The following is a 13,229-nucleotide window of genomic DNA, read 5'->3' as shown; positions in this document are numbered from 1 at the left end:
TCATGTCAACACATGGACAAACGCTCCCTCAGCTCTGTAGTGTTAGTCACCGCTTTGAGCAGCGAGCACAAGGAGAGAATACTGCAACTGAGGATTGTATGTGTTTTAAAATTTGAGAAAGTACAGAGATCACATGCTTCAAAAAAAGAAAAAAAAGTTATTATTATTCATTATTATTCAATATAATTATTTTAGCATCATGCTTATAGACTACTGTCCCTGTCATACCTATTCATGACACATTTATGGGAGTATTCGTTTCACTCTAGCTAGTAATACACTACTATAGACACCAGATGGTGGTAGCACACAGACTTAAAGATGTTGGGGAGGCATTGTTCTCATATATTGCCAAATGTGGAGTCTGAGGTTAAAGTGCTGCCCCAGACACCATTCAATTTATTAATATAGCCAACAAATAAATAAATAGATAGTCTTAGGTGAATAAAAAATAGACAAAAAAAACCTCCAGAAAAGATCCCTTTAGAAAGAGGAAGAAAGCTGTAACTAGATAAGGATTAAAGGTTAAAGGTCATATAAAGTACTCGAGCCTGACTGGTTGTAATATTAAAGACAAAAAACCTGAAAGAAATTACAAATTTCAGACAAATTATCTGATCATAGGCAATCCGGAATTAGAAGACAAACGAGTTAAAGCTTTCAGTATAAACGCAGAATCAATACACTGACAAATTATTAGACCGCTATTGAAGACCTGCAGGCCATGCCTATGTGAGAACATATTTATATAGTTTAGCTTCTATTGAAAACAGTGCTGGAACCAGGTGGCCTCGTAATTATGACCAGGAGTTTCCAAAGACATAACTTCTCAGTTTTATTTTGAATTATCATTCAAACTTAACAAAGAACTGATAACCTCCAGATAATTTGTTAGCTACCAGGATACAGACAAAACAAACAACAGTCAAAATATTATATTTATATATTGAGGGACAATCTTTAATGAATATGAACAGGTCAGAGAGTGGACATCCTCTTGCTTAGCCAGGATTGTTCTATCACCTAATGACCTAATGAGTGGCTGTCAAGACTTGTTTAGAAATGCTGATGTTTCTCAGCGGCTGTGAGGGATTGAAACCGGGTGTGGCTTTAGTCTGTTTCTTAGAAGATTACGTGATCAGCATCCTCTACATCCCCGCCTGTGGTGAAGAACCAGTAACACTCTCAGTCTATGCTGGATCATCATTGACATAGTAAATACTGTTGTAGCTGTTTTGGGTCTAAAGCATATAACAACTAACATGTTACATGTGAGAAAAGAAGTAACCTCTTTTTTTCCTGTTTGGACCGTTTTGCATTAGTAGATATTGTAGTAGCCTTTACAAACCAATTGAAAAATAGTTTTTTTTTCTGTTTTGCAAAGACCAATGAGAAATGCTTTGTGTATGGTGTATGGAGTCACAGCATTAGTTAAATGCCGAGAACCTGAGTGTGGTGAATGTGTTTGAAGTATTATAATATACTTATACTATTAAAATACACTTGCATCTGGAAGGCCCTTTTACTGGTGAATCAGTTGTTGTAATTCCTATAATCCTAATTATGTGACCAGTAGCTCCACTTTCTGAATATTTGGGAGGCCCCTACCTAGAAGAAGAAAAATCAGGGCCTGGTAACATGTAAAAATATATAATTTGCACGCTCAACAACAAAACCTCAAACCCTTTTAAACACTTTAAATTAAAACAGCCCACCAATGTAAAGCTTGTAGAGATGTAAAGCTTGTAGTTTTTTTTTTTTTTTAACTTTAACAGCAGCTACAACAAGTCACAAAGAAGCAAACAAGCTTGTGGCTTCATATGTGATGGGTGAAATGTTGTCCATTTCCACTATTGATTCATCTGTCTTTCAGACTCCAACCCTAAAAATTCTTACAACAAGTAATGTAACCAGTTACTTTGACAAGGAGCAATAAGTAATGTTTTGGGGTAATGAGCTGGAAATCTTTACTAATGGGCCCAACACTTGAAGTCAATTGGAAGAAGGTGTGATGATTCCACACCTCAAAGGAGCTTTTTGGCCATCAGACTAGGTGCTATGACTGGTAGAGTTCTTGCGCTGCTGTTATTGTCAAAAAGTCTCTCCTATCTCAGCACCTGAAACGTGTAATTCCTTATAAAGAGACTCTTGGTGTCCTCATCTGTTAGTCACCTTCTTGCATGGTCACTAGGTTTTTGAAGATGTTTTAGGCATGTGCCATAATTCTTTGTTTGTATTGTACATTGTTTTATATTATACTATTTTAGATCAATGTAATTGCTGAGCTTAATGCCATTATGTCCTGCAGCAGTGGGACATCGTATGTATGTATATGGGCCTCAATGTCAGGTAGTGCTGAAACCTGAGAGATACTGTTGATGCTGTATTTTATGTTATTTAACAAGGGGAAATTAAAGACAAAACAACAGTTGAGGCTACATTATAGCTGCCCAATCAGGTTAAATCCAATCCACCCTCTTTAAGCAATAAAATGACATGTTTTCCTTTCCATAATTCTTCTGCTGACAGAGGCCAAGGTGGAAGTCAATGAAGAACAAACAAGGACTCTCTGTGCTGGAACGACATTTTACCCTCTCAGCCATTTCCAGTGTTAACCCCCTGGACACCAAAAAAAGTTTTGCCTTCTGATGTCTTTCTCAGCCATTTAGGAAATGTAATTAGAAGTCACAGTAAAAAGGGAACATAGAAAATGCAGACAAAGGGGACCACAGCCCTGCAAATCCAGGTGAGGAAGGAGGTCGTAATCTTAGACACTTAAGCATTTTCCTGCATCGGGGAGACATGGCTGCGATGTTATGGCTCTTGGTCAGAGGTCTCAGCACTATCAATACTGTTCACCCAGAGAACAGTCAGAGATGAGCCTGGCAATGTGTGAACTAACTTAGCCTTAAAGTGACTTGTGTACGGCATGATCCAGAAATAATTGACACAGGGAACATAAATACAAATAAAGACACATGAAATAAAGTATGGATAAGGCCATAAATGATCATTTACACACACCAAGTTCCACCCAGACTGAGGTGGTAGGCTTCCCTGGGAGATTGATGCACCAGTCTGAAATAAAATGACAGCACTATTAAATATATAGGTAAATGTATACTATAAAAAACTATTAGAAATGAATCAGTTCCAGAATGACTGTATAAAACATACTCAGACTTCTTATAACTTCTATAAAACGCTAACAGGTGTTGCTTTTATGTCCCAACATCTCTTAATGCACAAAATGATGATGTCAAAAGTTATGTCAACACATGTAGAAATGATAATGTCAAGTGTTGTTGAAGTACTCTTGAAGTCCTGAATGTGTTTAAAATGTATATTTTCGAGATGCAGGTTGGTCGACTTCCCATTGTTGAGTTAAAAATATGTAAAAAAAAAGAAATAATTCTTCACAAGTGTCTATTTTCTATCCTGTCAGTTAAAACAATAGCCAACTGTGTCATCTGCGTTTGGGGAATAATGAAATAAAAGTTAACGGGAAAAATGCTCTGAGATGACAGGAAATACATTTGCACAGACCTGAATTGTCAATGAAAATTTTCCATAGAAGTAGTTTTAACATGTCCTGTGTCTCAGTCTACCTACCCACGATTCTCACAGGCGTCCAACAGCTGACCTTTAATTTGCTCACAGGGGCCACTGCAGCTCCCAAATGTGGAAAAACACTTGATGTTAAACAAAGGATATCCTTTAGACAGGAAAGAGCTCTCCCTTCACTCAAGTCTAAGTGCTGTATTTATTAATTGGCACCAACACAATACATTTTTTGATCTTGAACTACCAGTAGGCTCCTGTCCTTTCACAAGGCAATGAACAGGATGTTTGTCTGTTCTCATGATAGTTCATGATGCTCCATTTTGGTTCCTGTTAAATGTTGTTCTAGTTTACATAACTTTCTCCATTCACAAATGTAAAAAAAAATGCAGTATTTCTTTCAACAATTCTATTTATTTTATATTATCCAGACATGTTTCTGTTTGTTTGTTCTAAAAACCAAACAATCAATTGGCTGCTTCAGAACACTCAGACTCCACAACAAACAAACTGTATTTAGAAAGTAGATATAAATGTTTGCTGTTAGAAAATTATAGCACGTTGTTGTCAAGAACTGCATACAACCGGGTTTCCAAAAGTTCTTCTGCCTCTACTGGCCTCCTGACAGACAGGCTTGTAAACATATGGACAGATTAAAAAGGTTTGCCAGTAATCCACAGCAGGAGTCAGAGAGACATTTGTAGACAATTAGCCAAACAATAGGTGACGCACACTGGGATAAACACTTATTTCCGGGTGTGAATAGGGTAATATCATAAATAGCTTTGTTTATAAAGAAGAGACAGCAAGGCTGCAGTGCTTATGTTTAAACATAGCTTTATTTTTTCCATGTTCATGCTTAGATAAATACTTTGTAGACACAAGTCTATAACACAAAAATGTCACATTTTACTTGAAAGAGTACAAAAGGTATTCGAATTACTTGCATACTAAAGTATAAACCAACAAAGGATATCTATTAAGTGGTTTATTATTTGATATACAATAGATTAACTCAATATACGAGAATTGGATTAAGCGTTGCAGCATAAATCTCTTGACTTTTAGTATGTTTCATCTAAACTAGCCCAGAATCCTGGAGATATCCTGTTTGTCCTGACTGAAAAGAAATGAGAAAGATATGGAGAGAATAACTCAGATAAAAATCAACAAAGATATGACAGCTATTAAAAGATGTACTGTATGTGACAGTGTACAACTGGTACAGAAAATCATTAAACTAAATATTTAGTTTTAAATATCTATGTTTTAAGAAAAACTGGTCGGTTTAAGGTTATCAGACAGGTTGGGTGAGACAAGGCACTGAGAGACAGACACGTTTGTTTTGGCGGATTTTTAAATGGAATTTGAGAAAATATAGCCGCTATGTACATGCTGACTGCAGAAAAAACTGTAGAAACACAACAGATAAAGCTACTCACTCTCGAGGAGGTGGGTTGAGGATGAGGTTCAGGTCTTGCAGATGCTGGGCAACACTGACTATTGGTTAAAAATAAGAAAACAGTGCTTTGTCATTAATTAGCCATGGACTTAGTCCATCAGGCTGTGTTTAAACTTTACAATAAAACGCACAATTGTTTCACACATCACAACCATTCATACAAAGTTTCATATAGTGTAAGATTTATTAATAAAAACTACATGCAACAAGTACTGTCCTAGTTGTTACTTGTGATGGTTCTTTAAAAAGGGCCAGTTCACCCAAATTATCTCTCTATTCCTCAATATAGCTTTGGCTGTATTTGTAGCTTTTGTTGCTCAAAATTGAACAATTCAAATTAAAAAACAAAAACACCAGAAGGTTGTTTTCAACTACTGTGGATAGTCCACATATTTGTCAATTAAAAAGATAAGAAATGTTGCTAATATATCTTTCTATCACCAAACCAGAAAAAAAAACAAAACAAAACAAAAAAAAACACCCAATCCGAGAATGGGAATTCTTACCTGAGCCAACTGACACTCCAGATGTTCTTCCTGTGCTAGATGATGAAGTTCCACTTCCTGTTCTACTTTGACCTGAGTTACTACTACCCAATCCAAACCAAGACAGTGAAGAGGTGCCTGACCCAGTTTTACCTGTCGATCCGCTTGACCCGGAGGGTAACCCAAAGCCTGTGGGGCTTTTCACATTAGATGTTAATCCAGTAGTTGATGAGCCTCTTGTAGTGATTACTGGCTTATTTAAACCTGTCACACCTGAGCTAAGACTTCGATTTGACCCTGCTGATCCAAAACTTGGGAAAGTTCCCCCTGATGATCCTGGCTTATTCAATCCTAACCCAGGGGAGCTAAGACTTTGACTTGACCCAGGTGAGAAGGAGGAGCTGGAAGTGCCAGTGCCAGCTAATACTGGCTTATTGATCACAGATGACCCTGCGCTTGAGCCGAAACTAAAAGCCCCTGTTCTAACAGGCTGACCCCCACCACCAGAAATGCTAGATGAAGCAGAGCTGGATCCTACACCAGTCCCCAAGTTCCACCCAGACTGAGGTTGCAGGTTTCCCCGGGAAGATGATGCACCAGTCTGGAATAAAATAAAGGAATATTAATTACATAAGTAAGTGTATACTATAAATTTAATTAACACTGTTTGTTACAACCAATCTTTAAATGATATTATTGGTTTTAAAACAATAATGTTTTTTTTCCCCCCAAACTTACCCTGGACAAGCAGGACATATTGAGCTGCCTAAGTTGCTCTTTATGATAATCCGCCTCTGTACTTTTTAATTTGACACTGTTTTCCAGGATCTCTATTTCTCCATTTAGCTTCAGCTTGTCCAGCAGGAGCTTCTCCTTGTCCGCATCATGTTTCTCCTGAAGTTTCTTTAAGTTCTGTCTGTGCTCCTGTATCAGGCCTGTGCGGTTGTAGCTGCACCAGCGGTAGTCCTCAGACAGTCGCCAGTTTTCTGCCTTTAAACGGCTGTTTTCAGCCTGGATGTCTGACACTTGGTTGCCCACAGTGTTCAGGTAATGCTGGAGCTTGTCCTCCACTTCTCTGGACAGGCTGGTGCAATTGGTGCGAATCTGCTCCAGGTGTTCCCCCTGTTTCGAACAGGTGAGTTGGAAGGCAATATGTGCAGGGAAGAGGGAATCGATCTTCTGTAAGAAAGCCTTGGAGACATTGGAGACACCATTCAAGGACTGGGAAAAGTCATCCTTATTTTTATTCCTATAGAACTGCAACTCTTTTTCTTGAATGGATATTTCCCTCCTCAGTTGAATGGCCTCCAACGTCAAAGAGTCCCGCTCTTTGGCAATTTGGTCCATTTCAATTCTTATACCCCGTGTTGTTTCGGTGAAGTTTGTTTCCACAAGCTTAAGCTTGGCTTTTTGCTGTTCAAACAGCATCCCGCAGTTGCAATGAGTTATTTCTTAAAAAAGAGAGAGAAAAAAAAATAGAACGACTTTAAACATTTACTAATGGGAAAAGAGACAAGATGTAGGTACCTTTTCTCTAAGACTCAACAGTTTGAACAAGATTGGGAGAATAACTCATATATAAACTTAATATTTGTGGGTTTGCAGTGAGGAAATGTTACACTTACGTCTTACTTGGCAGTCGCTAGGACATGGTGGTGAGAACTTGCAATGGTTCAACTCAATACTGCACTGATGCTGTTTATATTAGCAAAAGAAAAGCAATTAGTGTTTTAGCTCTTTTGTCCAGACCATTAGCAAAATGCAGAGAAATAGGGAAAAACAACTGATCATTAATTAAGGTTAGTCACATTGACACCGTCTTAAAAAATACATTTTAGTTTACTGGAATGTATAATTACTTTGTAGATAGTATTTTATTGTATTGTGAATAATTGGTTGTGTTGGATCTTGTTGCATATTCTAACCATTAGCAGTTGAATCACAAACAAAGTTAAAATACAAAAGACTAAACCTGACCATACTAAGACAAGAGATTGCATGATATATTCACAAGGTGTAGCTCAGTTACTCACCAGCTTTTTGTCTAGCTCTTTAATCACGACTTCTGAGATGTTGGTGACGCTGCGGAACCTATTCAGGTCCCAGTCGTTACGGGCCTTGTTGGTCAGGGTGACATTCAGTAAGTTTGTCAGGTTTTTCCTCTGCTGCCGGAGGGCAACATTTTCAATGGACAGTTGACTGAAGGTAGTCTCTAGGTCCTGGATGTGTGTTGTGGAGACTGAGTCTTCCTTCTTACCATAGAGCAGAAAGAGCACGAGGCTAACAATTATAAGAGACTGAATGAGCGAAGAGAAGAAGAAGACAATGCGCATATAGTAACCACAGCTCTTTCCCTTTGAGCGATGCATCCTCCTTTGGGCCTCCGGGCTATATTTGTTCACCTGTGAGTAGCCACTGCTGTACATGGGTGCTGATGGCTAAAGGATGGTAAGTGACAAAAGGGTCTAAGGAATTTGGATAACTGTAAAAGAACAGCAAACAAGGTTACTGTCAGATAGAAAAGTTTCTCCTTAGTACTCTACAAGCCAAATAGATACAACAATGCTCAGTTATTTCCAACCAGCCATTAATTTCATGCTAAGCTTACTGTATGCCCCTTCCTCTATCTAAACCTAGCACACTATCAAGGTTTACTCTCTGCCACGTTGATAACATCAAAATTGATCAAACTGTGGACAAAATGTTAACATGGGTGGGAATTTATAAACCTCCCTGGCCACACACTTCACATAATAGGAAGCTGTCCAAGTGTCAGTTCCCTCCCTCCATCAGATGTACCTCCCTGCAGAGGTCAACACACACACACACACACGTATGTACATCACAACAAAACACACACACACACACACACACACACCAACACACACACCTCACCACACAAACACACACAAATTCACAACAAATAGTGGTAATTTCCTCACCATAAGATTTAATTATGTGAGTATTCAGTATTGACGAATTATGTAGCTTGAATTCTGCTTTTCCTTGCAACAACCTACAGGTCAAAAGGTTGTCACAGAACACAGCGTGTGTTGCTCTCCCATTAATGTGATAAAATATTTTTATGGGATCATGAACACTGTTTCATCATGTACAGCCAAGCAAGAGGACAATGGCTCATGTTGGTCTTCTGATGTTTTGTTTGGTGGCTCTGTGGTGCTGAGTCCCAGTCCAACATATTGACGTCACTATGATGCCCTCTGTCTCATAGGACACACACACACACACACCTTTTCCTGGAAGGCATTGTTGACATGCCACGAGTCATTTTGACAGGAAGCAGTAATTCATAGAAGAGCTCTTGATGGCCAAACTTTAACAGCAAATTTTTCCTGGGACAAGATCTTAGATACAAGGAATGCAGGAAACTACATTACAGTCATTGTACTGATTCAATTAAAATTCAAGTGTGTTGTTGTTTTGTTGTCATCTTCACATCTGAACAATGGTCGTGGGAGAGCTTGTTCTAGTCACATTTTGGATACATTTCAATAATATCAACCTGGCTTTCAAATCAGTGTGAAAGCCTTGTTACATAATTTATATGCCTTGCAATTTTTTTAACAATTAGAAACTTTTCTTGTGATAAAAAGCTTTACGACTTTATGTCCACCAGTCTTAGCAAAGCATGATAGTAATACTTTAAATTATCTATTTAATAACTATGTAAATAATCTTTAAATCTTGACAAGAAGTTCACTTTTATATACTCAAAAGGTTCAGTTAAACCATGAAAATACCAGAAATACTTGAATATTTTAAGAACCATGAGTAACAACTATTTTGCAAAGAGCTGGATGAGAAGATGTATAAAGAAGTATGAATCTATATATGCAGGGAATATAGCTAACCTTTAACAAAATTCTGAGAGAACCTCAAAAGCTTACAAACTAATGATTAATGTCCCCTGTATTCACTCAAACTATGTGTTAAATTAGGCTTTCGGGTGTTACTTTCAGGGGTCGCCACAGTGAATCATCTGCCTCCATCTAACCTTATCCTCTGCATCCTCTCCTCTTCTCTCGCACCAACTAACTTCATCTCCTCTCTCACTATATTCATAAATCTCCTGATTCGGTATGAAAGTCATGATTTGCATGTTTGAGATTGCATTTGTTTTATGTTGGATGCCCTTCCTGACACAACCCTCTGCATTTATCCAGACTTGGGACTGTCACAGGAAGACACTGGATGGTGCCCACCTGTAGTTGCATTGAATGGTAAATAGAAAATTCTCTGCTTATACAGTGCTTTTATCCAAGGTGCTTTACAATGTTGCTTCTCATTGACACATTCTCTCTCTTTCTTTCTTTCTCACACACACACACACACACACACACACACACACAGGGAGCAACTTCGGGTTTGGTGTCTTGCCCAAGGACACTTTGTCACGTACCCAGGAGGGGACGACCAATATACAGAAAGATCTGGTTTAATGCAATGGTGTTTTGCGGCATTTGCCTCTAAAATGAGGAGCCATCTGAATAAAACAAAAGATTAATTGAGTTTGGTTTGTGATGGTTAAAGCACAGAAAAATTACATCAAAAGACATCTCAAAGAAATGCCCAATTACAGACCTTACTTGCAGTAACATTCGCTACTACTACTGGTCCCCAGACGGGCCTTTATAAACACAAAATTAACTGAAAAGAAAACTGTTTACAATTTTTTTATAGATATTTTTTTTATATTGCTAATTGCAGCTACTATATTAGAAATCTTTATCAAATCTTTCCAAATAGATCAATTACTGCTTATTTCTCAACACAGAAACCGTTGCGAAAAGCTGCGCACGTGGGTGTGAAACAGCCTAATTTCACAGGACCTTATTGGTGAACAAGAAAAAGCTGTATCACTCCTACACACCAATGACCAAGTTAAAATGATCTACTTACCATTAAAATACAAAACATCCATTTATGAATATATTGAGAATTGTGTAGCTTGCATAACTGCATGAACCCATGTTGCACAAGAAAACTCTGTAAATTTTAGTCATTACCTTACTCTGATGGCTTGCACTGGATAGAATTAGCCAGGTATGCATTGTACAGAGGCTACCTCACTAGCTTGCTAAAGTTTTGCAGCACATGACGCCATTGTATGTATGCATGCATGCGCGATGACCCATGTGTCAGAAAAAGTCAGATGTCGGACTGGCTGCCCTGTACGTCAATCAAGTGAAAAATTTCATAGTGAGGACAGATGATGGACTGACATCTACTTTGTTAATTCCATGTGATCTACCCGCACTACCTTTGCGATCGACGTATTGGGTACCCCTGGTGTACAGCATCTGCTGCTGTAACTAGGGTTAAACAATTTTAACACAATGTACAATTTTTAAAGGTGGTTCTGGGTGTCACAGGTAGTTGTGGAACAATGTTGTCTAAGTCAAAGTTCAAAGCCTGCCTATAAGACTGCTCTCTATTATGCTAATTTTTTCTCAATTGCAAAACAACACACACACACACACACACACACACACACACACACACACACACACACACACACACACACACACACACACACACACACACACACACACACACACACCAATGCTTCACTGAGGGTCCATTAAGGTCAGCTTTTGTTGGCTAAAAATAAAGGAGCAGCATATAAAAAGTAAATTATTAATAATAAAAAGTATTAATAATAAATACTGATGCATTAAGAATTTGGGGCAAAATAAAATTAATAGAATCTAGAACTAAGAATATTCTAATTATACAATTTTCTTTGATTGCAAGAAAATCTTTACGTTGAGCTGAAATTGATTATTTGAAACTTTTCCTTAATCGTGAAGGTACGTTTTGGAGTGTGTGAAAAGATACTAGAAACAGGAATGCATGCACATATACAAATTAACATGGAAACACTGCCCCTTTGTGGGAAACTAATACTACTGCAGCTGAAAGTGATTCTGAGCCTTTTTAATAATTTTACTATAATTATTAAAGCCTACAAAATCTGTTTTATATTTCTTGGTGCTAATATCCAAATGCAACTGTAACAGTTTAGAATAAAATACAAACTAAACGACAGCAAAATAATATTTAACTGTAGTCTTTAAATTCTAGTGTCCCAAATGGACACTTTAAAATTAGGCGCATTTGAAATGCAATGAAAAAGGGAATGATGCATTTGAGAGTAAGCTGCAATGTTTCATAGGTAAATCTTAAGTAAAGCAGTGAAGAAATGGTAGCACATGAGGAACAGGATAACCAGCTGCATACACCATGTAAGGGCTTTTACTGCTTAGACAAACATTTGTCTATGCTGCTGAATTGTTAAACTAACAATTTCCTCCAAGTACCAACAATATTAAGTAACCTAGGATTTGGCTAAAAATATGCATTTATTGTGGCTGATTTGAACAAAGCTTTACTATGACATGGTATATAAATGTGATGTACCTTCTCCCTACATACACTATCTTGTCTTGTTTTCTAGTTCAAATGTCTAATGTGCGTTTCGTGTGTCGCAAACTTTCATCATTATTTACATTATTATGTATTGGTCTTAATACTATTTCAAGTGGGGGGGCAAGATTAACAAATTTTCAAGTCATTTCAGTTTTGCAAAAGAATAGTTAGATGTTTTGGGGAATTATGTAGAATGAGCAACATATTTCACTGCTAATCTAATCATCTCCTGCATGTTTGTTTCATACAGACTTGAAAGTGATATTCCTTTTTTGTCCAACTCTTAACTCCCACTATTTAAATTTTTTATTAAATCTGCAAAGAAATTGAGTATGTGCTTTTTAATGTCAGTGTTGTCAGGCTGTTTCTCTGCTGGGAACAGTAGGCCCTGGAATCTCCTCTGGTTGCCAGGCAACTTCTCAATGAGCATCCTTAAATGTCTGTTGCTTTAATGAAAAATGGACAATAATCCAATTCTCATGTTATCTTTTAACTCAGGCCCTTCTCTTGCCACTCGCATGCCATGTTGTTTTACCTGTCCTTACAAAACTGATGCACCAAACAATTTTTCTAATCATAAAACAAATTACACCATGCAGTTACCTCATGGAAACAGTGGGTTGATTGGTCACTTGCTTTAAAAGATCTGGTTATCTGTATCACAGCCATGTGCTACTGTCAATCAGAGGCTGGCTTTATGAAACGGGCCACCGTTACTAAAACAGAGTAGACAGAGGGGGGTAAATACCTTTGTTGACCACTAGACTGAAGACAGACAAATAAACAACATGGTGCTAATTAAAAGCACGTGTAAGGTTTGTGTTAAATGGAGTAAGAATGGAAATGTCTTTTGTTGTCTATACTTCTGCTACCCAGTAAGCAACATCCCCTTGGTCAAATTTATATACTGTACAGCTTTGGCTACATAAAATGAAAATTAAATAAAATAACAGTAATTTCACAGTAATTTATCATGATAATGCATGATGACAATAAATCCTGAATTGCTCAAATGAATTTTCTCAACAGGCACTGTGATGTGGAATACTTTAGATAATTTATTCAGGCTCAAATTTAATTTAAAAATGAAAGACTAGCTCTGACCAGTGGCTCCTGTGGTGAAGTGATAAGAAAGACTGCAGCATTCATATCAAAGAAATTCCCCTTCACATTGTATTTATTTGCGTTTTTTAATCAATTTTACCTACTGAGTAGAAGAGGCAGTTAGGGCACTAATGGGTGACATAAGAAGGATTTGGGTCGTAATAATA

At 37.6% G+C, this 13,229-nt stretch overlaps 1 protein-coding gene across 1 annotated transcript; it reads right to left on the bottom strand.

Moving 5' to 3' along the window:
- Positions 1 to 4,381: 4,381 nt before the first annotated feature.
- On the bottom strand, positions 4,382 to 8,211 carry plvapa (plasmalemma vesicle associated protein a). The gene is made up of 6 exons (XM_067473826.1): positions 7,542 to 8,211; positions 7,134 to 7,203; positions 6,247 to 6,959; positions 5,530 to 6,109; positions 5,004 to 5,061; positions 4,382 to 4,681 (listed from the first exon to the last, which is right to left on the bottom strand). Exons 1-6 carry the CDS (start codon positions 7,932 to 7,934, stop codon positions 4,645 to 4,647), a joined length of 1,851 nt encoding a protein of 616 aa, XP_067329927.1. The 5' UTR covers positions 7,935 to 8,211; the 3' UTR covers positions 4,382 to 4,644.
- Between the last annotated feature and the right edge of the window lie 5,018 nt (positions 8,212 to 13,229).

This window comes from Channa argus, chromosome 14 (assembly GCF_033026475.1).
Source record: "Channa argus isolate prfri chromosome 14, Channa argus male v1.0, whole genome shotgun sequence".
NCBI classification, from domain to species: Eukaryota; Metazoa; Chordata; class Actinopteri; order Anabantiformes; family Channidae; genus Channa; species Channa argus.
Note: the sequence above shows the minus strand (reverse complement) of the source record. Positions and strands in the feature narration are given on the sequence as shown.

Coding starts and splice junctions, on each gene's coding strand:
- plvapa (XM_067473826.1), bottom strand. CDS start 7,934: ATGTACAGCAGTGGCTACTCACAGGTGAACAAATATAGCCCGGAGGCC. Junction 7,204..7,541: donor AAGAGCTAGACAAAAAGCTG/GTGAGTAACTGA, acceptor TAATATAAACAG/CATCAGTGCAGTATTGAGTT. Junction 4,682..5,003: donor CTCAACCCACCTCCTCGAGA/GTGAGTAGCTTT, acceptor ATTTCTTTTCAG/TCAGGACAAACAGGATATCT.